The sequence below is a fragment of the Ceratotherium simum genome, chromosome 10 (assembly GCF_057802395.1).
Source record: "Ceratotherium simum simum isolate JZ-2026a chromosome 10, ASM5780239v1, whole genome shotgun sequence".
Taxonomy (NCBI): domain Eukaryota; kingdom Metazoa; phylum Chordata; class Mammalia; order Perissodactyla; family Rhinocerotidae; genus Ceratotherium; species Ceratotherium simum.
In genome coordinates this window covers 71,767,217-71,790,158 of record NC_141909.1, presented here as the reverse complement: position 1 = coordinate 71,790,158, position 22,942 = coordinate 71,767,217, and the positions used below count along the sequence as shown (strand labels likewise).

Sequence of the window (22,942 nt, the reverse complement as noted above, 5' to 3'; positions counted from 1 at the left end):
TGCCTCCTAAATTTTTAGACACCCTAGTATCTTATTAATGCAGATTTTAGGATTAATTTAGGAAATTAGATAGGAAAGGGAAAGGGAAAATTTTAGGAAAACTATTGTTTGTTTATTGATTAATCTCATTTATTTGATGACTTAATAAGTCTTGTATATAGCCTTAAATAGGGGGACTACAAAATAAAAAATACTGTGTTAGGAGAGTGAGCAATGCTATTCTGAATAGAACTCCCTGATGTTCTCACGTGTGACAGCTCAGATTCTCCCTGTGAGAAGTGAGTCCAGTTTTAAAGCCTGTGAGTGTACTTGCTGCAGGTCTATAAGTTAAGGCTTTATTACACTGTCCTGAAAAACTATGTGCCTCTATTTCTTATATTACATTTGTTGACACTTGTCCTTTCTATGAATCATGAAGATAGTTTTAATTTCATCCACAAAATTTAACAAAATATTTGTAAGTCTAGTTTCCTTTTGTAGAATTTACTTATAAGGAAGAAGTAAGGGGGCAGAATGAGAGTTGGAGGACTAGGTCTAGACCTGGCCCCGCCACTGTGTAGCTGGACAAGTGATTTGTCTCTTAGGCCTCATTCCCACCTTCTATCAAGGGAAAGCCCCGAGAGTGGCTTATCTCTAAGGTTCTAAGTTTATATGATTCGCTGGAATTTCACTTAGATCAAGTTATCATTGTAATTCTTGGAAAGAAAAGTAACCATCAGTTTCTAAAATACTCTGTCAAAAGGATCTGTTTTCAGTGACAATGTTGAGTGTTGTGGACTCCTGAAATCACAGATCTTTTTTTAAATTCATATTTAAACTGAACACTGTCTACATATTTAGAAAGACCTTTGCCGGGTACAGACAGATCATAGTCTCCCTTCCCAATATACATTAGGTATTAAGATGCATAAGGCAGCAACAGTCTTGTAGGTTATGTGTTGGGATTCCATTTCCTATTTAATTTTACTTTTTGTCTATTTATTTGTTTTATTACACTGGGTGAGATTCCCAAGGCATACAGAGAGCAGTTTGCAGAAATGATTGGGAGAGAAGTGTGGTGGCAGAGATCCATGCTTGTAGCATGTCTGTTTTAAATTGTATCTGCTGTTCCAGGGAGTTGATAAAATTATACTACAAGGGGTAAGGATAAGGGTTCTTGAGCCAACCCCCACCTATATGCCTCTGCAAGTTACGTGTTCTCTCTGTACCTCAATTTCATCATCTATCACTTGGAAACAATAACAGTACCTACCTCATAGGGTTATTGTAAGGATTAAATGAATTGGTACATTAACCACACATAGATCCATTTCTCAAATATGGTGAGCATTCAAATGTTAGCCACTTATAATGCTGATATTAATTATTATGATTATTAGAGTATTTTTATAATAGGAGGTTGTTTTGGCTCTAGGGAAATTTGTCACAGCGATTATAGTAAAGAGTTTAAGGCACCTAAAAATATTTGTTATATGATAAGGTATATTGTCACACCCTTAAAATGAACTCAATTCTGGTATATTTTATCCTTATTTAAAGGTATTCATTTATAATAGATGAGATGTTTCGTTTTTTATTCCAATGTCATCTGCCTTAATATATTAAATGATCACAGGGTTGTTTTAGTGAAGAGCAATTAAGAGCCTTGAATAATCACAGGCAGATGTTGAATGATAAGAAGCAGGCACAGATCCAGTTGGAATTTAGGAAGGCTATCGAATCTGCTGAGCAAGGGGAACAGATTTTATCAAGAGATGTTACAACTGTGTGGAAGTTGCGTATCATAAGCTGTGAGAAAAAAGAAAAAGATTCAGGTCAGTATGTAAATTTTTTTATTTTATCAGTTTTGTTAAGTTAAAAAAAGCATTATTTTATTAATAAAATTATTTCAAATGCTAGATAAAATATAAAGTTAGTTTATATCAGAGGAGCAAAAATGAGCTACCAGTGCCCGCAGAGCGAGATAATATAATCCTTAGATCTTTATCAGTGTTTATTTTTGAACAAGAATTTTAATGATTATCGGTTCTTCCATTGTGTCTTTTTCCTCTTTCTCTAAGTAGTTTTATTGAGTATCTGGCGTCCATCATCAGATTTATATTCCCTGTTAACAGAGGGAAAGAGATACAGAATCTATCATCTTGCAACATCAAAATCTAAAAGTAAATCTGAAAAAGCTAACATACAGTTAACAGCAACGAAAAAAACTCAGTATCAGCAACTACCGGTACAAAGTTTTTGTTATAATTTTTCAATTTTGATAAATGTGTATTAATTACAGAAACTACATATACTGATTTTTGTTTTCTTGTAGGCTTCAGATGAAATCCTATTCCAAGTTTATCAGCCAAGGGAGCCCCTTCACTTCAACAAATTATTGAATCCAGACTTCCAGCCACCTTGTTCTGAGGTGGACCTAATAGGATTTGTAGTTTCTGTTGTGAAAAAATTAGGTAATGCACAGTGGTTTTAATTGAAGCTTTTCATTGATGCTTTTGAAAAACACTATCTTTTAAAATTTGTCTTCCTTTTGATTAATTGGAGCTACAAATTAGCAAATTTGGTAACTGGTGATTTGAAAGTAGGCCTGTTTCAACCTCAATTCTTAATGAAAAGCAATTCTACATTGTTACAAGGAAACAATTTACATCCTATTCTGTGCTACTTAATTTTAAAGAAATCACTAGAAAATGTTTTGCGGCATTTTAGTGATTACTGAACAAATAATTATAATCTCCTTCTGCAGTTAACTGAGCGTTCAAGCCTCCACCCCCAGCGCCAGTTTTTACTGCTGCCCAACATCTTAACCAAATTCATCCATATTTGATTCCTTAAATATGACATTGCACATTCCTCTTTCCTTACTTCTTTCCATATATTTTATCTACAAAGCTGTACTCTCTTGTCTAAGTGCTATGCAAGTATCAAGGCCCAGCTTAGGTCCAGTTTAAGCACAAAGCCTTCCAATTGTTGATGGTTTTGTGCTGGCGCCTCTATCTCCTAGCACTCTGTCCCCTGTTCCACTTCCACTACGTTGACACCTTACATGCTATTCTTGAGCCCACTGAGCTCAGTTTCATCGGAGCCTTTACACTCACGGCTCCCTCTCCCAGAAATGCTTTTCCCTGGACAGCCATGTACTGGCCCCTTTGGCTCCCTCAAGTCCCTGGTCAAATGCAACCTTGTACGAGGCCTTTCCCTGAGCACCCTTTGTAGAAGAGCAGTACTCCATCTTGTCCCCAGCCTAGCACTTTTTTTCCGCTTTACTCTGCTTTATACTTCTCCATAGCACTCACCAGCACCTGACAATATATGTTTGTTTTTTTATCTCCCTTCTGCAGAATATTAGCTCTGTAAGGGCAGAGACAGTGTTACGGTTGTATCCTCGGCTCTTAAAACAGTGCCTGCTACAGTGTAGGCTCTCAAATATTTGATGGATTCTTTGTTTATCAACTGCCTTATTGTGGTTTCTCCCTTTCTCGGTTTTTGGCTGAGGTTTATTGTCAGTCATTTTTCAAGAAGGCTCCAGGTGTGCCATATTCCATGAGTTCCTCATATGTTTGAAATGTGTACCTGTTGCCTTAATTCTGAGACTATATCTTGGCTACATATAATATTATAGGATCGTGCTTTCTTTCCTTCCCTCAGAACTTTGTAGAAATTGTTCTTTTGGCATTGAACAGCCTGGACTGGCCTAATTTTTCCCCCATTTAGGTGACTTTCTTTTTATGTCTGAAGAATGTTTATGCATCATAGTCCAAAGCTTAAATTGAGCTGTGTCTTAGTATAAGCATTCTGTATACAGTTCTCCTGGGACACAGGATGGTCTTTTAATCTGCAGATTCAGTGCTTTCTTTATTTCAAGGAAATTCTGTAATATCTTTGAATATGTCTGCTGTTCCATTTATTGGGATTTCTACTTCAGGTATCTACTTCAACGATACTTTAATCTCATGTTGGATTATTTTTATTTTTGTTTTTATCTCTTTTATTGCTTCTATTTCTTTGTCTTTTCCATCTTCATTCACCATGATTATATCCAGCCTTTATGTCAGTAATTTTATTTTTTGCAATATGTTTTATTCCTTGCTATTTCTAATGCATATATCTGTCCCATTATGATCATATATTGGTGTCCTCAATTTATTTCTTCGGTCCTATAGTCTCCTTTTCATCTTACAGGGCTATTTCTCATCCCATATTCAAGCTTTTATTTTATTGAATATGTGTTCTTATTAAGTTGAATAGCATGAGTCAGTTTTGAAGACTTTAGAAATTTTCTCTATTCTTTTAGTTTTGTTTTCTTATAGGTTGTGCTCTTTGTCTTTTGCTGTGCTCTTTTCTCCTTTTTTTAATGTGGTTGGTTGGTTGTGTGTTTTAGTGCTTTGTGGTTTTCTTTGTAGTATGTTAATATGCTACATTATTTCCATAGCATTTCATTCCATCTTGGTCATACTTGAGTAACTCTCTCCACACATTATATTGTTGTTATGGGGGTGGGGGGTTAACTTTTATTCATTTATTCAATCACTATTTATGATTGCCTATTATGTGCCATACACTGTTGTAGTGCTTGGTGCATAGCAATGAACAAGACAGAAACCCCTGCCCTCCTGGGGCTTACATTATGGTGGGGGAGAGGTCACAAACAAAATAAATAAGTGGCATATATAGTTTTCTTAATAAGTTTTAGGAAGAAAATTAAGTAGGGAATGACAGGTAGTATCGGGGGAAGGGAAGAGAATGTAGCTCTAGACAGGGAGGTGAGGAAAGACCTCACTGAGAAGTTGACATTTGGGTGAGACTTGAAGAAATAGAGGGAGGGAGGCATGTGGACATCTGGAGGAGGAACATTCCAGGCAGAAGGAATGGCGATTACAAAGGTCCTGACACAGCAGGATCCTGCCTGGTGCCTTTTAGCATTGGCAGAGGCCAGAGAGTGAGTATAACAGCTGGGAATAGAGGCATTGAAGGCCAGATCATGTGATGGTCCTTGTATGGACTTTTAACTTTTTTTCCCCCAAGAGTGGTGGGAAATCATAGGAAGGGTTCAAGTAGAGGAGTAACACCATCCTAATAGGTTTTCATGGGATCACCCAGGCTGCTATATTGAAAATAGACTGTAGGGGGCATGAGGGTACAAACAGGGAAACCAATTGGAGGCTATTGAAAGAATTTAGGCAAGAGATGATGATAATAGTTTGGACTGACAAAAGCAATGAGAGTGGCCAGAAGTAGATTCTGGTTGTATTTTGAAGGTAGAGGGACATTGTGGGGTGAGGAGAGCAGTCACGGAGTCAGTGCCAAGGTTTTTGGTCTGAACACCTGGGAAAACAGAATTGCCATTTACTAAGAGAGAAAGACTGCAAAAAACCCAGGTATGTGGGGCAAGTCAGGAGCTCAGTTTGGACAGTTAAGTTGTAGGCATTGAATCTAAGTAGAAATTTCTACATGACAGTTTGACATATAGGAGTCAGTTCAGAGGAATGGTCTGGGCTAGAGATATATATTGGGAAGTCATCAACATATAAATGATGTTTAAAGCTATAGACTGGATGAGGTCACTGTGGGTGTGGGAGTAGATAGAGAAGAGAGCCAAGGGCTGACTCAGGCACTCTGATGCTTAGAAGCAGGGGAGATGTAAAGGAGCCAGTAAAAGGACGAGGAGGAGTGGCCAGAGAGGTGGGAGGAATACTTAAGAAAGTGAGCTATGCTGAAAGCCAAGAAAAAAAAGGATTTCAGAGAGGTGAGAGTGATTCAGTCTATCGGATGGTATTGGATAGCATAGATAGTGAGGTGAGGACGGAGAATTGATTACTGGCTTTAGCACCATGGAGGAGCCTTTTTGGTGAAGTGGTGGGAGTAAAAGACTGATTGAAATGGAGCAAGGAAAATGGAAGGAGAGGAATATAGACAGTGAGTACAGTCATTTGAAGGATATTATGCTTTTAAGCAAAGAAGAGAAATGGAGCAATAGCTGGAAGGCGAATTGGGATCAAGAGAATATTTGTTTGTTCAGACAAAAGTGCTGTTAGCACACTGATGAGATATTGTGTACTGATGAGGAAGGTCCAATAAAGGGGGTAAACATCAACAATGGAAGGAAAAGAGGGGACACTTGTGGAGCACTGTTCAGTCAGCATGTAGAGATGGTATCTAGTGGGTATGTGGTGAGATTGGCCTTAGCTGGTAGCAAAGACAGCTACCATAGTGAAAGAGGAGAAAAATATATAGGTACGGATACAAGCGGAAGAGTTGATGTGTGAGTGGAAACTTGTGCCAGATCTCTTCTGATTGTTTCTGTTTTCTCACTGAAATAGGGAGCAAAATCAGCAACTGAGAGTCAGAATGGAGGAAAAAGGTATTGCAGGTCTGAGAAGAAAGTCATGAAATAATCATCCCAGAAAGTGGCAGAGTGAATGGACTAGGTAAAGAACTGTGACTGCCAGGGCCCACTGGAGGTTAATGCTCATGAATATAAAATGAAACTAGTCATCATAGTTGTGTGATATTTTTCCAACAATGTTAGGCTGTAATGGTGCAGGCATGAAGTAGGTGGATAGTGGGATTTAACCAGGCTTGTAGTTTAGCCAGGTGACTAATACAAAGCAAGAAGGACGAAGAGTTTGAGGGTGTATGCAAAGAAGGGATTTTGATCATTGACCTTGGACTTGAAGCACAGTACAGAGGAAAGAGGGGACATTAGGGGAATGTGGAACAGTAAAGAGGAGATAAGAAAAATGGATTGTAGCCCCCGGGGGGTTGAAGGATTGGTTGAACTAGGGTTCTAGAGGGAGTGAGCTGGAAAAATGAAAGGTCATGGTTGAAGAGTGAGATAATTGAAATTGAGGTTCTGGAGGGGCTGAAGTTATTGGAAGTAACAAAGTCTTGAGTGAGTTCACTGGAGCGAGCACCTGACAGAAACTAAAGAACAAGATTGCTCAAAGAAAAGAAAACAAGGAACCTGGGAGCCCAGGGTATTAGAAGGATTATCTGTGAGGGTATTGAAATCACCAAGAAATAAAGCGGTAGTGGTGACAAGAATGACAGTGAGTTATGAGAAACTTTTACAGGAATGAAAGGGAGTGAGTGACCCAGGGGCAATAAATGCCTAAGCAAGGAGAAGTAGTGAATGATATGGTCTGATAACAGGAGATTCAAAGCTGACTGTTTTTAGGGAGAGAGAGCAGCAGCAAGGAGCAAGATACCCACCCCACCTTGACCTCCAGTAGCACAGGAAGTCTGCAAGGGCAGCTGTGTCATCAGAGGAGAGCCAGGTTTCAGTTAACAGCAAGATGGTAAGGAGAGCAGTTACAGAAAAGGTGGAGGGTAGTGGAGATTTTCCTGAGTTCCAGAGGGTCCAGTGAAAGGATTCTAGGAGACAGGGAGAGGTGGGAGATGGTGTCAGAAAGGCAATGTACAAAGCTTTCTGGAGACTGAGGCTGGGGAATACGGGATGCCTGGGAGCCTGGGCTTCCTATGGAGACTGACATGAGATTAGTTCTAATGTTCCCAAAGCAGGGAGTGATGGTGGGGTGAGGTGTGTGGGAGAGGAAAAAGTTAGGAGACTTGCCAGGACCCCTTGTAGTTCTTTTTTTTTTTTTTAAAGATTTTATTTATTTTTTCCCTCAAAGCCCCAGTGGATAGTTGTATGTCATAGCTGCACATCCTTCTAGTTGCTGTATGTGGGACACGGCCTCAGCATGGCCGGAGAAGCGGTGCGCGTCCGGGATCCGAACCCGGGCAGCCAGCAGCGGAGCACGAGCGCTTAACCGCTAAGCCACAGGGCCGGCCCTCCCCTTGTAGTTCTTGACTCTTTTTCTACTGTATCAAAAACCAATTTTTTTCCTCTCTTAGTTACTGTGTGAGGGCTGAGTGTTTGAGTTTCTATCCACTACATATTACATATCCCTGAAATTTATTATCTCTGTTCTACATCATTTTCCCTAGTTCGGTGAGTAACCCTGTGTATTAATTTGCTATACTCCTGTAACAAAGTACCATGAACTGGGTGGCTTAACAGAAATTTATCGTCTCACAGTTCTGGAGGCTAGAAGTCCAAAATCAAGGTACCTGCGGGATTGGTTCCTTCTCAGGGCTGTGAGAAAGTCGGTTCAGTGCTTCGCTCTTAGCTTCTGATGGTTTGCTGGCATTCTTTGGTGTTCTTTGTCTTGTAGATGCATCACCCTAGTCTCTGCCTTCTTCTTCACTTGGCATTCTTCCTATGCGCATGTCTGTGTCCGAATTTCTCCTTTTTATAAGGATGTTGGATTAGGACCCACTCTCATCTTGATTAGGACCTAATGACCTCATTTTAACGTGATTACATCTGCAGAGACTTTATTTCCAAATAAGGTCACATTCACAGGTTCTGAGGGTTAGGACTTCGGCGTCTTTGTGGGGGACATAATTCAACCCATAACACCTTGGAACCCTGGAATGTGCACTTCTGTCAGTCAATCCTGGTCACCTGCTTTTCCCCTGCAGCCATTTTCATTATTTCTGATCAGAAGAGGAAAAAGGTAAGGATTCCCATTCTATTTGCTTTTCTTCAGATTTAAGGATAATAGAATTCTCAAAATTTGTGTCATTTCACCAGTTTAGGGTTGAGGATTAGAAGCTGAGCCTTCCTGTGCTTGGCTCTGTCTACAATCTTCTGTTTCTTTCCTTCATCACCAGTGTTTAAATTTTATATCAGGATATTCCTCATTTGTATGTTTTTGGTAAACATTTCTTTCCTTTTTTGTTTAGTTTGATGTTAAGTGTTGAGGAAGAAAATTCTATTAGAAAGTTTCAAAGTGCCACCGTAAGCCAGAAGTACTGATTGTCTAATACCCAAATCTAATCATGATATTTCCTAGCGTAAAATCTTTAGTATCTCCCTGTCGCTTAGAAAATGAAACCCAAACTCCTTCATATGCCTAAAAAACCCTTCAACTTCCTGCGTTAAACCACCACCCCACACACCTCAGCTAAACCGTACAATTCCATATTCCTAACACATTATAGTCATGTGTCGCTTAACGATGGGTCTCCGTTATGAGGAATGCGTCGTTAGACGATTTCGTCATTGTGTGAACATCGAAGAGTGTACTTACACAAACCTAGATGGTATAGCCTACTACGCGCCTAGACTGTGTGGTACTAATCTTATGGGACCACTGGCATCTATGCAGTCCATAGTTGACTGAAACGTTATGTGGCCCATGACTGTATAACATTTAACACTTCCTACCTTTAAAAATGCATTCACTTTTCTTAGAATGCCCTTTGTCCTCCCCATCTTGATGAGTTTTTCCCATACATTATTCAGCTTACATGTTACATGCCTAGCCAGATGCTTATAGTCTGGGTTAGGTCTCCCTCCAGCTTTCGAAGCATTTTGTGTGTTTGGCTGTTTCAGCACCACGGTCCATGGTCCTATCTCTGCATCTCTGAATCTCCTCCCCAGCCCCCAGTAATACTGTGATCTCATCAAAGTCAGGGACTCTGTTTTAGTTTCTTTCTCTCCCCACTTCTAACATAATGGCAGGGAGTAATTGTGGAAAACTTCAGGGATATACAATTTTATAAAGTCCTTATAGTAACACTGTTCATTTTGCTGTTAGCATCTCACTGTGCCGATGGGGAAACAGGAGCTCAGAGAGGTTGAATAACCTGCCCAAGGTCACAGTTATATGAAGGGATTTGAACCCTTACTTTCACACTCTAAAGCTTATATGTGTTTTCTTATACTTCATGCTGACAATACCAAGCCCAGCATTTGAGAGTTGGGCTTAAAACAGGGACTTCTGTATTTTCAGTCTGTTTTGTTACTGTATTATAGAAACCCCGTGATATAAAATAATTAAATGAGATTAGTTATGGGCCGGCCCCGTGGCTTAGTGGTTAAGTGAGCGCGCTCCACTGCTGGTGGCCCGGGTTCGGATCCCGGGCGCGCACCGACGCGCAGCTTCTCCGGCCATGCTGGGGCCACATCCCACATACAGCAACTAGAAGGGTGTGCAGCTATGACACACAACTATCTACTGGGGCTTTGGGGGGAAAAAATAAATAAAAATAAAATCTTTAAAAAAAAAAAAATGAGATTAGTTCTTAGGTTGGGTTCCCTGAGAAACAGACTCAGAGATTTTCATGCAGATTTGTTAGGAAGTGCCCTCAGGAACTGCACCTGCGAGGGATGGAGGCAGCGGGTTGGGCAGAGGGAGAAGCTGAAGTGCAGTGCAGCTGCAGCAAAGGTGCAGCCATCCCCAGGGGACTTCTAGAGTTGGGATGACCCCTCAGAGTTATATCAGCTTGAGGCAAGGGCCAGTCATTGATGCTGGCTTCCATGAGAGAGCGGCGTAACCTTAGGTAAGTCAGCACGCCCTTGAGCTGAGGGCAAGCCCAGCGAGGAATTCAGGGGTAATTGTTAATAGCCTGTGCTCCCCTAAACAGGAGGATCACCACCTTGGTCCTGAAGAGGGAAGGGACCTGCACCCGCACCACAACGTCCACTATAGGTAGAATCTGCAAAAGTGGTTTTATAAAAAACTAAATGCTTTATCGTTTTGATGAAATTTTCTAAAAGGAATTAAAAAGATAGAATTCTGTGTAAGTTCAGAGTAAGCCCAGACTACAAAATGCGAAATAATTTTCTTCTTATCCTTTTATTTTCATGAAGATTTGTTTAATGCCAACATTCTAAAAGTGTTACTTTAAAAAATTCTTCCAATTGTTACCATTTATGCAAGATGCATGGTAGAGAAATAAGTAAAATTTCCATTTCTTTCAATGCACACAATTTGATCCAGATATGAAGCCTCCACTTATTAAAAAAATGTAATAGGGAGACTACACTAAGTTTATATTTTGCACTTTTTTTTTTTTTTTGGTGAGGAAGATTGGCCCTGGGCTAACATCTGTTGCCAATCTTCCTCTTTTGTTGCGGAGGAATGTTGGCTGTAACACCTGTGCCCATCTTCCTCTATTTTGTATGGGATGCCTGCCACAGCACGGCTTGATGAGCGGTGTGTCAGTCCGCGCCTGGAATTCAAACCTGCGAACCCTGGGCCACCAAAGTGGAGTGCACCAACTTAACCACTGTGCCACCAGGCCAGCCCCTATTTTGCGTTTTCTAAATGTTTTTCAATAAACATGTATTAACTTTTACAATTGGGGGGAAGAAACATGACATTTTAAACCAGGACATTTGGAAGAAGGGCAGTACTGTAATCAAGTTTTGAATATAATTAGAGGCAAATTCCAAAATCAGAAAATTGAACATGCTTGGGAAACTTATAATTTCTCTAAAAGCAGTATTTAATATTTAATCTGGGCCGGCCCCGTGGCTTAGTGGTTAAGTGCGTGCGCTCTGCTGCCGGCGGCCCGGGTTCGGATCCCGGGTGCGCACCGAGGCACCACTCCTCCAGCCATGCTGAGGCCGCGTCCCACATACAGCAACTAGAAGGATGTGCAGCTATGACAGACAACTATGTACTGGGGCTTTGGGGAAAAATAAATAAATAAAATCTTTAAAAAAAAAAAAATATTTAATCTAAGCTTAAAATCCATTAAAGAAATCTACTTATAAATTTGAAAAATGAAAGGAATAACCATCATTTGCAGCAGGGTAAACAAATCATTATCTAAGAATGGCAGTTCTTTCCCTTCCTGTCATGTGTAAGGGGAAACATAATCATCAGAGTCACAGAAACAAGAAACTATAAATAGTAAGATCGAATGTTTGGCGCATAGTCCGACCCTGATTTTCCTAGCCTCATCCTATCCTGGCTTATCCAGTGAGCCGTTCTCATTTTAGGCATTGAAATTGTTTAACTTTTTATTTTGAACTAATTTCAGTCCTTCAGAAAAGTTGCAAAAGTAAAAGTTTCCATATATCCCTCACGCAGCCTCCCCTAATGTTAACATGTTGCATGACCATAGTACAATTATTAGAATCAAGAAGTTAACGTTGGTACAGTATTATTACCTACACTGAAGATTTATTTGAAGTTTTTTACGCTATTTTCCTTTTTCTCTTCCAAGATCCCACTTTCATTTAGTCATTATTTCTCCTTAGTCTCTTCCAATCTTTGACAGTTACTCAGTCTTCCCTTGTTTTTCATGAACTTGATACTTTTGAATAGACTTGGGTCTGTCTGATGTTTTCTCATGATTGGAATAAAGTTATACATTTTTGGCAAAATTACCATGGAAATGATGTTGTGTCCTCTGTACATCGTCTCAAGGGGTTAATGATGTTGATATGTTTTATTACTGGTAATGGCAACCTTGATCACTTGGTTAAGGTGGTGTCTGCTGGGTTTCTTACCTGTAAAATAACTATCTTTCCCTTTGTAGTTAATAAATATCTTCAAGGAGATTCTTTGAGACTAGGCAAATCCTATTTCACCTCAGACTTTCACCCATTAATTTTGGCATCCATCAGATGATTTTGTTTGCAACAGTTATTACTGTGGTATTTGCCTAATGATGATTTTCTTTTTCTTCTTTCCTTCTATATTCATTGGAATTCTACTATAAGGAAGAACGGCCCTTTTTCCGCAAATTTATGTATTTATTTGATTTATTTATTTATATCAGTATGGACTTATGAATATTTATTTTATTCTATGGGTTAAAATTCAGTATCTTCGTTGTTTTGTTGCTCAGATTGTTTCAGTTTTGGCCATTAGGAGCTTTTTCTGGTTGACCCATGTATTCTTTTGTGCACTTCCTCACTTTTTGGCATCACAAGATGTTCTAGGTTCATCTTGTGTGTTCCCAGCTCCAGTCCTGGAATCAACTACTTCTCCAAGGAACCGTGGATGCTTTTTTTGGAGAAAATGGTGTGTAGAACCAAGATCTGCCTGCTAGATGTGCTCATTCCTCCAGGGGCACCATTGCTTCGAGGCCCTTTCAAGCAGAAAGAGCTGGGAAATATGTTTGTATTCCATTTCGGATTCTCTCGTATCTGGCTGCTTTTGTTTGTGGGATATGTGAAGGGTATGTGACGTATCATTGTGGTTCTCAGGGTTAGAGCTACACGACAAGACAGACTCAGAGAAGTGTCACTCCCTCCTCTTCCCTGCTTCCCCAGTGCTATTCCTTTTTTCCACCTGTACTCTATTTCTATAGTTTCTAGTTTATCCTTCCTGTGTTTTGCACAAATGAACAGATACATATGTATATTTTCTTATATCCCCTTCTTTCTTGTATGAAGGCTAACAAACTGTAGTCTTTCTTTTGTGCTTTCCTTTTTTCACTTAACACTATGTTTGGAAATCACTTCATTGTGATCTTCCTCATTCTTTTGTAAAGCTGCATAGTACACCATTGTATGGATGTACCATAGTTTATCCAACTAGTCTCCTGAGTATGAGCTAATATACGTTGCTTTCAATAGTTTATAATTACAAACAATGCTTCAGTGAATAACCTCATACACCAAGTGTTTTCATGAACTTTGTTCATACGTATTTTACTGTTATTGGAAATATATTTTCAGAGTTGAGTACTAGAAGTGGGATTGCCAAGTGGAAAGGTAAGTGCATGTGTTGCTTTGCTAGGTATTACCAAAGTTCTCTCCAGAGGGCTGCACAAATCTGTATTCCCACCTCAGTGTGTGAGTGTGCCTGCTTCCCCGTGGCCTCAGTAACAGAATGTGTTGTCATATTGGCATTGAAATTTTGGCACTATAAGCAACAGGTCATTTTGGAAATCCTGAGCTTTCTCTAAATTGAGTTATTTTGATTTGTTTTTACCATTAGCATACTACAACAAAGGGTAGAGTAGAGGTTCCTTGCATTTTTAAATTTATCTGACACATATATAATTAAGTGGGGTTTTGGTTTTTGTTTTTCTTCATTTTAGGTCTTGCTCCTTTGGTCTATTTGTCCGATGAATGCCATAATTTATTGGCAATAAAGTTTTGGGTAGATCTTAATGAAGACATTATTAAACCTCACATGTTAATTGCTGCGAGCAACCTTCAGTGGCGACCAGAATCCAAATCAGGAATTCCTACTTTATTTGCTGGAGATTTTTCCATGTTTTCTGCCAATCCAAAGGAGGGCCATTTTCAAGATACATTCCACAAAATGAAAAGTACTATTGAGGTAAAATTAATTTTGAGCATTACCACACATTTTGGTATTTTCCTATTTTGACAGTCAAATAGCAAAGGAAATGGCAGCTTTTATGAAAATTAGATAGTTGAGATATAGTGTAAGGTGAGGTTGCATCATATATTAATTGCTCGTGAACCTGAGGAGATGAGGGGATGGTAGCTACCAGGGACAAAAGAATGATTTGAAGGGAAGTGAGTTAGAAATTTTGAGAAGGAGGTTCGGCACAACAGACCGTGTAGGCAAACTGGAAATTGGTAACAAGGATAATGAGTTACCCAGGGCTCATAGTAGTTGACAGAGTGATTAGTTAATAATATGCAGACTCCAAATTTACATTTTCAATTCCATATCTGGTATTTTATAAAGTTTATACCTGTTTTTGACTTGAAATAATCCTAAACAGAACGCTAAAATTATTTTCCCTGGATCATTTATGCATTTTATGCTTAAATGTATATATACATAATATAATAATATTAGCTAAAGTTTACTGGCTGTCAGGTTTTGTTCTAAGCTTGTCTCATTTCATTCTCCCACAAACCGTATAAGGTAGAGAACTGTTTTTCCATTTTATCAATGAGAAACAGGTTAAGTCACACAGCCAAATCGCTAGAACCAGAATTCATACTTAAGCCTTCTGAATTCAGAGCCCAGACTATCAACTACAATGCAATGCTGCCTTCCAATAAAATTTTGGATTTTATAAATTGCTAACTGGTAAAGAATCTACAAAAGATAAGCCTCTTAGTTCTGTAATTTAATATTTGAAATGTATGTGATTCAGAATTTATATAAATAAAATTATATTTTAAAAGCATTAGAGTAGCTGGCTGTATAAAGGAAGTTTGTGTAATATTTTACCTAAAGACTCAACACACATAGTGAAGAATAACACCCTGATTTTTCTGGTTTCTAAATAGGGAATAGATTGGGGGATACATTCATTGTTTGGCTCCCATACAGAGTACCTGAGGTTTACATCCCAGGTTTTCTCTGAGACCATTCAAGGGCAGTTCAGAGACAACTAACTGTCATTTACATAGCATTTTAAAGTTTTACAAAATATTTTCATGACTTAGGTTAAACCATATGAAATTGCTGGTATCTGACCATTTGTAATTTCTGAAACAAGTTTCATGTGGTTTAACCTGTACATTATTTCAGTTAATTGTTGGAACAGATGTGAGGCAGTTCTCTCATTTTACTCCTAACCCACCGAGTCCTCTTTAGATGTTTGATGATTTACAGCTATTAGGTAGTGAACAGAGTAGAATGTGAGCCCCAGTCTTCCAACTCCAAATCCAGTATCATACGATACCTTGCTAATTACACGAGATAGTTAGAAAGATCTCTTCCATGTCTTTCCTTCCCTGACATATGCACACATACTCCCTCTCTCCCTCTCTCCTCCAACAACTAAGTTCCCTTAAATCACTGATGTTGGTTTTCCATTTGTGCAGTGGCATATTGTTTAGCAGTTGCTATCAAATTTTGAGTGTTTCATATTTTTTTTTGGTCTGAATTTTTATTTCTGGTTTTAAAGGTAACACATACTGAAAACATGAATGTGTAGGTTTGCATTTTACAAAGCAGCTTTTCCTATTTATTTTCTTAGAATATTGATATATTTTGCAATGACGCAGAAAACAAGCTTATGCATATACTTAATGCAGATGATCCCAAGTGGTCCTCCCCAACTAAAGGCTGTATTTCAGAGCCACACACTGCTGAAACAGTCCTTGGTACAGGAAACAAGTTTCTGGTAAGTTAATGGAAATTTAAGGAATTTTATAAATATTATATATGGAGACAACTGTATATTCTGGTGTATACCTAGTAAACATGATAAAATGTAATTAAACTTAATTAGAAAGTGTGGTTAATTATTATATGGCTCCTATAGATATAGGTTATCTGTTTATTGAAGCCAGAATGTAATGCTCTTTGGGGGCAAATTTTACAAACAGGTGCTTTCATTTTTAGCATTCCAAGTACATGTGATTGAAAAGTCTTTTTGCCTATGTCTTTTCACTAGGACTATTCGATACAATTAGGGTTGTTTCTAAGCTCTGTTTGATTTAACTTTTTTTATTTATTTTTTGTGTGTGAGAAAGATTAGCCCTGAGCTAACTCCAGTGCCAATCCTCCTCTTTTCCTGAGGAGGGTTGGCCCTAAGTTCTGTGCCCATCTTCCTCTATTTTATACGTGGGATGCCTGCCACAGCATGGCTTGATAAGAACCTGTGAACCCCAGGCCACTGAAGCAGAGCAAACTTAACCACTACCCCCCCCCCCCCCGATTTAACTCTTCAAATCACAATAAATGCAAATCAAGTTCAAGTCTGTAATGTTGGCTAATGACTAATTCTTAAGTAGCTAACACTTGCTAATTGTGTCTATATTAACTCATTATCTTCAAAACAACCCTATGAGATAAAAATTATTATCTCCACTTTACAGATGAGGAAACTATGGCATACAGAGGTTAACCAATTGCCTAAAGTCACAAAGCTAGAAAAGTAGGTATTAGAACCCAGGCAGTCTGTGTTTTTAAGGTGGTTTTAAGATGCTTATCTTTGTTTAACTTGTTAATAATAAAAAAGAAAAGATTAAAGCGTAAGTTATGTCCCCTGCTTCCTTTTTTTTGGCTTTTACTATGATTAGTCTTCATCTTTCTTCCTTTTCATGTCTCTTTTTTTTTTTTTTTTTTTGGTGAGGAAGACTGGCCCTGAGCTAACATCTATTGCCAGTCTTCCTCTTTTTCCTAAGGAAGATTGGCCCTGAACTAACATCCTTGCCCATCTTCCTCTATTTTGTATGTGGGATGCTGCCACAGCATGGCTTAATGTGCGGTGCATAAGTCTGTGCCCACGACCTGAAGCTGTGAACTCCAGGCCGCCGAAGCAGAGCGTGCGAACTTAACCACTACACAACCGGGCCGGCCCCTCCTGTCATTTGTATATCCTCTTATACAAAATTATTTCCTTCTGGAATAAGAATAATAATACGACTCTCTCTTGAAATCACCTGACCCATTGGCCATTAGGCGAGTGAGAATGTGTGTTTAAATATTTCTAATGAAAAGCTAACTTGATTTTTTTTTTTACATATTAGCACATAATTATATGGGTTTTTTTGTTGTTGTTGTTAGATGTCTTCTCCCAACAGTGAGATGAATTATCAAAGTCCATTATCACTTTGTAAGCCAAAAGGGAAGTCTGTTTCCACACCTGTATCAGCCCCAGTGACTTCCAAGTCTTGTAAAGGGGAGAAAGAGATTGATGACCCAAAGAACTGCAAAAAGAGAAAAGCTTTGGATTTCTTGAGTAGACTGCCTTTACCTCCACCTGTTAGTCCCATTTGTACATTTGTTTCTCCAGCTGCACAGAAGGCGTTTCAGCCGCCACGGAGTTGTGGCACCAAATATGAAACACCTATGAAAAAAAAAGAATTGAATTCTCCTCAGATGACTCCACTTAAAAAATTTAATGACATTCCTCTTTTGGAAAGTGATTCAATAGCTGATGAAGAACTTGCATTGATAAATACCCAAGCCCTTTTGTCTGGTTCAGCAGGAGAAAATCAACTTATGTCTATCAGTGAGTCCACTAGGACTGCTCCCACCCGTTCAAAAGATTGTCTTGGACTGAAAAGGCATTATTCTACATCTGTGGTCGAAGAACAAGAGCATTCCCAAGTCAGTACCAAAGAATGTGAGACTAACATGCAGGACACAAGTACAATAAAAAATATAACTAAGAGACTGCAAAGGCGACAAAAACCAAAATGACAGTAAATTAGTTATTGACTCTTAACCTTTCCACTTTGTGTAACATACACAGTTTCAAACTACACATCAGTATTTGCATAATGAGAAAAGAAATGAAATAGTTCCAAGTTCACCTAAGTGCCTGTATATCACAGGAATGCTCTTTGCCTGCTTCTCTATTGATACACTTTTATTTCAGTTACATATCTTAAAACTGACTGTATATTTATTAACTAATCAAGAAAAAAAATCTTGCAATCTTTATGACTGGATTGGATCATTAGAAGTATTTCACAAATGAAGTAAACACCTTTCTCTTTTAGATTGTGTCCAAATTAAATGAAACTGGGTTTCTAAGTACAGTTATTTTGACTCACATAATTCCCTTTAGTTCCTGTTTTAGGTTTTTTGGGGTCTTTTTAGAGATAACTCACTATGACCCAGTTTTCCTTAATGCATGTGTTGGTTCTACTATAATTCTATCCTGATCAAAAGTCAGGATGAATAAGATTTTACAGTGGTGTTTTCTTTTGACCAATTCTTCATCCTTAAGTCAGCATGACTACAAGAAAAATAGAACCCTCAGTATAATTCTTTTTTATGATTCCAATGTGATCTCTGAAATTACTTCAATTAAAAATTCAAATACTTGAACTCAGAAGCAGATTTCAGTGTTAATTTTGTTTTTTTTAACAAAATGATCATCTGGACTGCAACTTAAGAGAAAATCTTTCAAATTGGCACTGATTCTACTTGCTTTATTTCTAGCCCTATCACATGACTCAGCAGGTACTCCCTTTTAAACCTACTTTTCTCTAACCACCAAGGCGGAAGATGACAGTTCAATATCAACAAGTAAGATGATATTTGTTACTTTCTTATGTTTAATAAAGAGAGAAAGCGGTTCTAATTAGGAGCTAATGGCCTGGAGAAGCTCTTAAATCAGGTCTTTTAATATGTCTTAAATTTATATATAATATGTTTTCAAATCTAATTATAAATACATTTCAAAGACAAGAATAAATCCGTGTGTGTGTGTGTGTGTCTGTGTGTGTGTCTGTATCTGTGTCTGTGTCTGTGTAAGATCGGCCCTGAGCTAACATCTGCCAATCCTCCTCGTTTTGCTGAGGAAGACTGGCCCTGGGCTAACATCCGTGCCCATCTTCCTCCACTTTATATGGGACGCCGCCACAGCATGGCTTGACAAGCATTGCGTCAGTGCACGCCCGGGATCCAAACCTGCGGGAACCCCAGGCCACCGCAGCAGAGCACGCGCACTTTGCTTGTGCCACTGGGCTGGCCCCAAGAATAAATCCTTTTAAAAGGCAATTTGTTTCCTTCCATAACTGTGATCCATATTTTTTTCTCTAAAAATCAGTAACATAATAAATAGTCCATTCTGCTATTCTTTTTAACTTAAGTGTTCTGCCAGTCTTATTAATGAGATTTAAGTTTTGTTCATAAAACAATTTGGTCTTCACATCTTAATCATTTTTCTAGTGATCCACACTAGAACAAGGAATAAAACTTGAGTCTCAGGTGAACAGAAAGAATGATAAGAAGATTTTAACTTTTTTTTTAATCTTGGAAAAACTTCACTGCTGTTACCTTCTCCATTCTTCATTACCATTTAAACTACCCATTATAGAGAGATCTAATGCACACACCCTGTTTATAAATTGTAAATAAATAATATAGCCAAATAATTTGCTATATGAGCAAAGTATGAAGCTTGAGTATATAAGGATATTATTACCCCAAAAAAGTGACAATTTAATGATTACAAAGTCAACAATGTACACTACATGATAGGGGATAAATAGTACAAGCAATTTTTGTTACTTATTCAACAATCACTAAATGAGAGCATATTGTGTATATTAAGTACTATGCCAACTCTATGAATGATGCAAACAATAATACATGAAACAAGTCAATGTTGAGTGTTCAAAAAGTTATATAAATCAGGAGCCATGGGATTTGAGAGAAAAAATGAATCACTTCTAGCTGGGATAAATAAAGTTGGCAGCATTTAATCAATTATTTTTATGTTTCCAAACGAGGTACTTCAGGAGTCCCATAGGAAAAAACCAGCAAATAGACCAGGAGACTGTTCTTCTAACCTCTGTACAAGCTGTGGCTCTATAATCTGGGGCCACGTCTCCATAGCGGGCACTCAACCCAAGTGATCCAGAAGCCCTATGCAGAGAGCCAGACGTCAATCAGGAGGGCTTGAATTCTGACCCTTTTGGCAACTCCTGTGGAATCATAGTAAGGTCACTCCCAGTATGGACTGACACTTCTCCCCTCTACTATCCTAAATGAGTCAAGCCATACAGATTGAGCGAGTTCTGCAATAACCATATTTACTAGGATACTCAGGATTACCTGAGCTCGGGAAACAGGAGTATTGTTATGTGGATTATCATTATTATTAGATTATTATGTGTTGTGCTTGGAAGCATAGAATTTAGCAAAACTATAATACTTTAGATTCATTCAAATTCACTAAATTTTAGTTTTATCAGCCAAAGTTTGTTACTCAAAGGAGACAGCAATTTTTAAAATGTTAATGAAAAAATTCCAGATGCATTGCTAGTAGTTGTCAAGATGCTGAGTAGATTTCAATAGTGTCAGATAATGGAATGTTAAAGTAATATAGTCTTTCTGATTTGCACAGATCAAATTTATATAAGTAAAATATAAAGTTGCTTTTGTCTTTAGTTTTATGTCTCCTATTTATTAAAGAAGACTGGTAAATAAGTTTATGATATAGAAAACTGGCTCCTTTGGTAGAATTCTGTGGGATTTAGGTAATTAACTTTTGTTGAACTGAAAAAAAAAAAGCTTAGATGTATAATTTTTAATTAAAATTATAAGTAAAAGCACCATTATATAGGACACTTAAAATAATACTTCACAGAACATTAGAAAGAAGCTGTTGGCCAACAAGAAATAAAGCACACATCCTGCATGATCTTGTCTGTCATGGTCTCACACCAAATTAATCTGATTCCAACCTGTTGAGATTTAATTTGGATTCATAAATTCAGTATTGGGGGCCGGCCCCGTGGCTTAGCAGTTAAGTGCACGTGCTCCGCTACTGGCAGCCTGGGTTCGGGTCCTGTGCGCGCACCGACGTACCGCTTCTCCGGCCATGCAGAGGCCGCGTCCCACATACAGCAACTGGAAGGATGTGCAACTATGACATACAACTATCTACTGTGGCTTTGGGGAAAAAAAAAAAAAGAGGAGGATTAGCATGGATGTTAGCTCAGGGCTGATCTGCCTCACAAAAAAATAAATAAATAAAAAATAAATTCAGTACTGGTATAAGAAAGACATTCCAGAGTTGTGGTAGAACTTTATTGTCTTAAAAAAATGCCACATAAAACACTGTGCCTCTTACACTGAGCCTGACTTAACATCTCCCTGTGTGAGCTGTATCCTGGGATGCTTGACTCCTTGCACTCCCAAACATTTGGGCTGCCAAGTAATTACGTTTATAGGCATAATTTTTAAAATTGCTTACTTATTCCTTTTAAAAATTGGTGTTTTATAAAGGCAAACTTGTTTTATTTACACTATTAGCACAATAGCCAAAGTTATTCAGGTTTAATCCTGTTCTATAAAGTGGTAGTTAAAATGTGACTTTAAATAATGACACTGATTTTCCTCAGCAGCTTGTATATTAAGAAGGATTCAACAGACATTTTTAACAATGATACATCACTAGAATAAAGGAACAATTTCCCAAAGTGTCTACTTTGAAGGACACTATTCCCGTAGATGTATACGTACTAGCATATTCATTTTAAAAGAAAATCAGTATCATCATTACAGACACACCTCTCACCTTTTTGGGTACAAAGATTATCAAAGCAGCTACAGCACTAAAGCCTTTCCTGCTGCCCACTTCTCCCCCACCTTGCCAACTTTCCTGATGGAGATGAATTTCTTGAAAAAATAGATTACTTCAGAGAAATGGTCCTGAAGCTTATATATATTATAAACACTTTATTTCGTGTATGAACCTATGTGACTGAGTATGTTCTTGGGTATGTTCTCAAATTCCAGTTGCGAATTAACTCTTTCCCTAGAGAAAGTGACTTTGTTTAATCAAATCTGCAGAATTCCCAGCATCAGACCATGCACATAGGCTCACTTGAACAAATGCTTGTTGAAGATGAATATGACAACTTCTGCTCAAAAACTTTCAGGTTCGACTATTTACACTGGAATTAGAGCACTGACTAAAACTGAACGAAGAATAAATACCAAAAGTTGATGTAAAAACTGATTTAGGAAAATCCTGAATGGCTGTCAGATAGGCCTCTAATATCCATGGTGACAGCCACCCCTTCTGTTGAAGGAGCTCTCGTTTGTGAAGCCGCCATGAGCTCTCCGGTTTGGAAACTCCGCGTAGGTGTTCCAGTATCCTGCACCGTTGGAAGGGGATGCGTGATTCCTGTCCTGGTTTCTGTTCATTCTGCTTGGTTTTTCTGCATGCAGCACACTGTGAAAGGTAACATCGTGTTCATACCGTTCTTTCATTCGGTGTATTTTTTCTCTTGGGACTCCATGAATGTTTCTTCTACGTGGAAAAAAAATGCAAACATTTAGTTAAGGCAGTATATCAAAATGAGCTACCTGTATTTTACAAGTCCTGTGTTATTACATAGATACACACTCCCTATTCTCAGCATTTAACTCTGACAAAAGCATAACATCTTGTTAAGCAATTACCTTTCAGGCTCCACTCCTGTTTTTCATGCTCCCTGCACACCCCCAGACTACTCTAAGGCTGGCAAGGAGCTAAAGCTTCAGAAATGTGTCGTTTCTGGAAATCTCAACTCTGTGCTTCAAGACGTAAAAGAACACCATGAGATCTTTTTATTATATATTTGCCTATTAGTCATGCATTTATCTATCATCAATTTATGTCAACCAGTCCTAGATACTTCTAGATGCTTATTAAAACAATCTTCTAAAATTCTAGTGGGCATAAGAATCAACTGGGGATACAGTTAGAAATGTAATTAGCAGATATTCCAACCATGGAT

At 38.3% G+C, this 22,942-nt stretch overlaps 2 protein-coding genes across 15 annotated transcripts in view; one reads left to right on the top strand and one right to left on the bottom strand.

The window, feature by feature from the left end:
* Positions 1-22,268, top strand: part of BRCA2 (BRCA2 DNA repair associated) — a 72,442-nt gene extending 50,174 nt beyond the window's left edge. For 5 of the 11 annotated variants that reach the window (XM_087436223.1, XM_087436218.1, XM_087436219.1 and 2 more), the window contains 6 exons: positions 1,616-1,814; positions 2,061-2,227; positions 2,315-2,453; positions 13,855-14,099; positions 15,727-15,873; positions 17,262-18,915. In XM_087436223.1, the coding sequence (XP_087292349.1) occupies positions 1,616-1,814; positions 2,061-2,227; positions 2,315-2,453; positions 13,855-14,099; positions 15,727-15,873; positions 17,262-17,900 (1,536 nt within the window). In that variant the 3' untranslated portion in view covers positions 17,901-18,915. Of the gene's footprint in view, positions 1-1,615; positions 1,815-2,060; positions 2,228-2,314; positions 2,454-12,769; positions 12,955-13,854; positions 14,100-15,726; positions 15,874-16,570; positions 17,237-17,261; positions 18,916-22,099 lie in introns of those variants that run through there. The other 6 variants (XM_087436222.1, XM_087436217.1, XM_004435358.3 and 3 more) reach the window with 6 other exon arrangements.
* N4BP2L1 (NEDD4 binding protein 2 like 1) overlaps positions 20,728-22,942 on the bottom strand; it is a 33,333-nt gene continuing 31,118 nt past the window's right edge. For 2 of the 4 annotated variants that reach the window (XM_004435312.3, XM_087436229.1), the window contains exon 5: positions 20,728-22,473. In XM_004435312.3, coding sequence (XP_004435369.1) covers positions 22,215-22,473 — 259 coding nt within the window. In that variant the 3' untranslated portion in view covers positions 20,728-22,214. The remainder of the gene's footprint in view (positions 22,474-22,942) is intronic. The other 2 variants (XM_087436228.1, XM_004435313.3) reach the window with 2 other exon arrangements.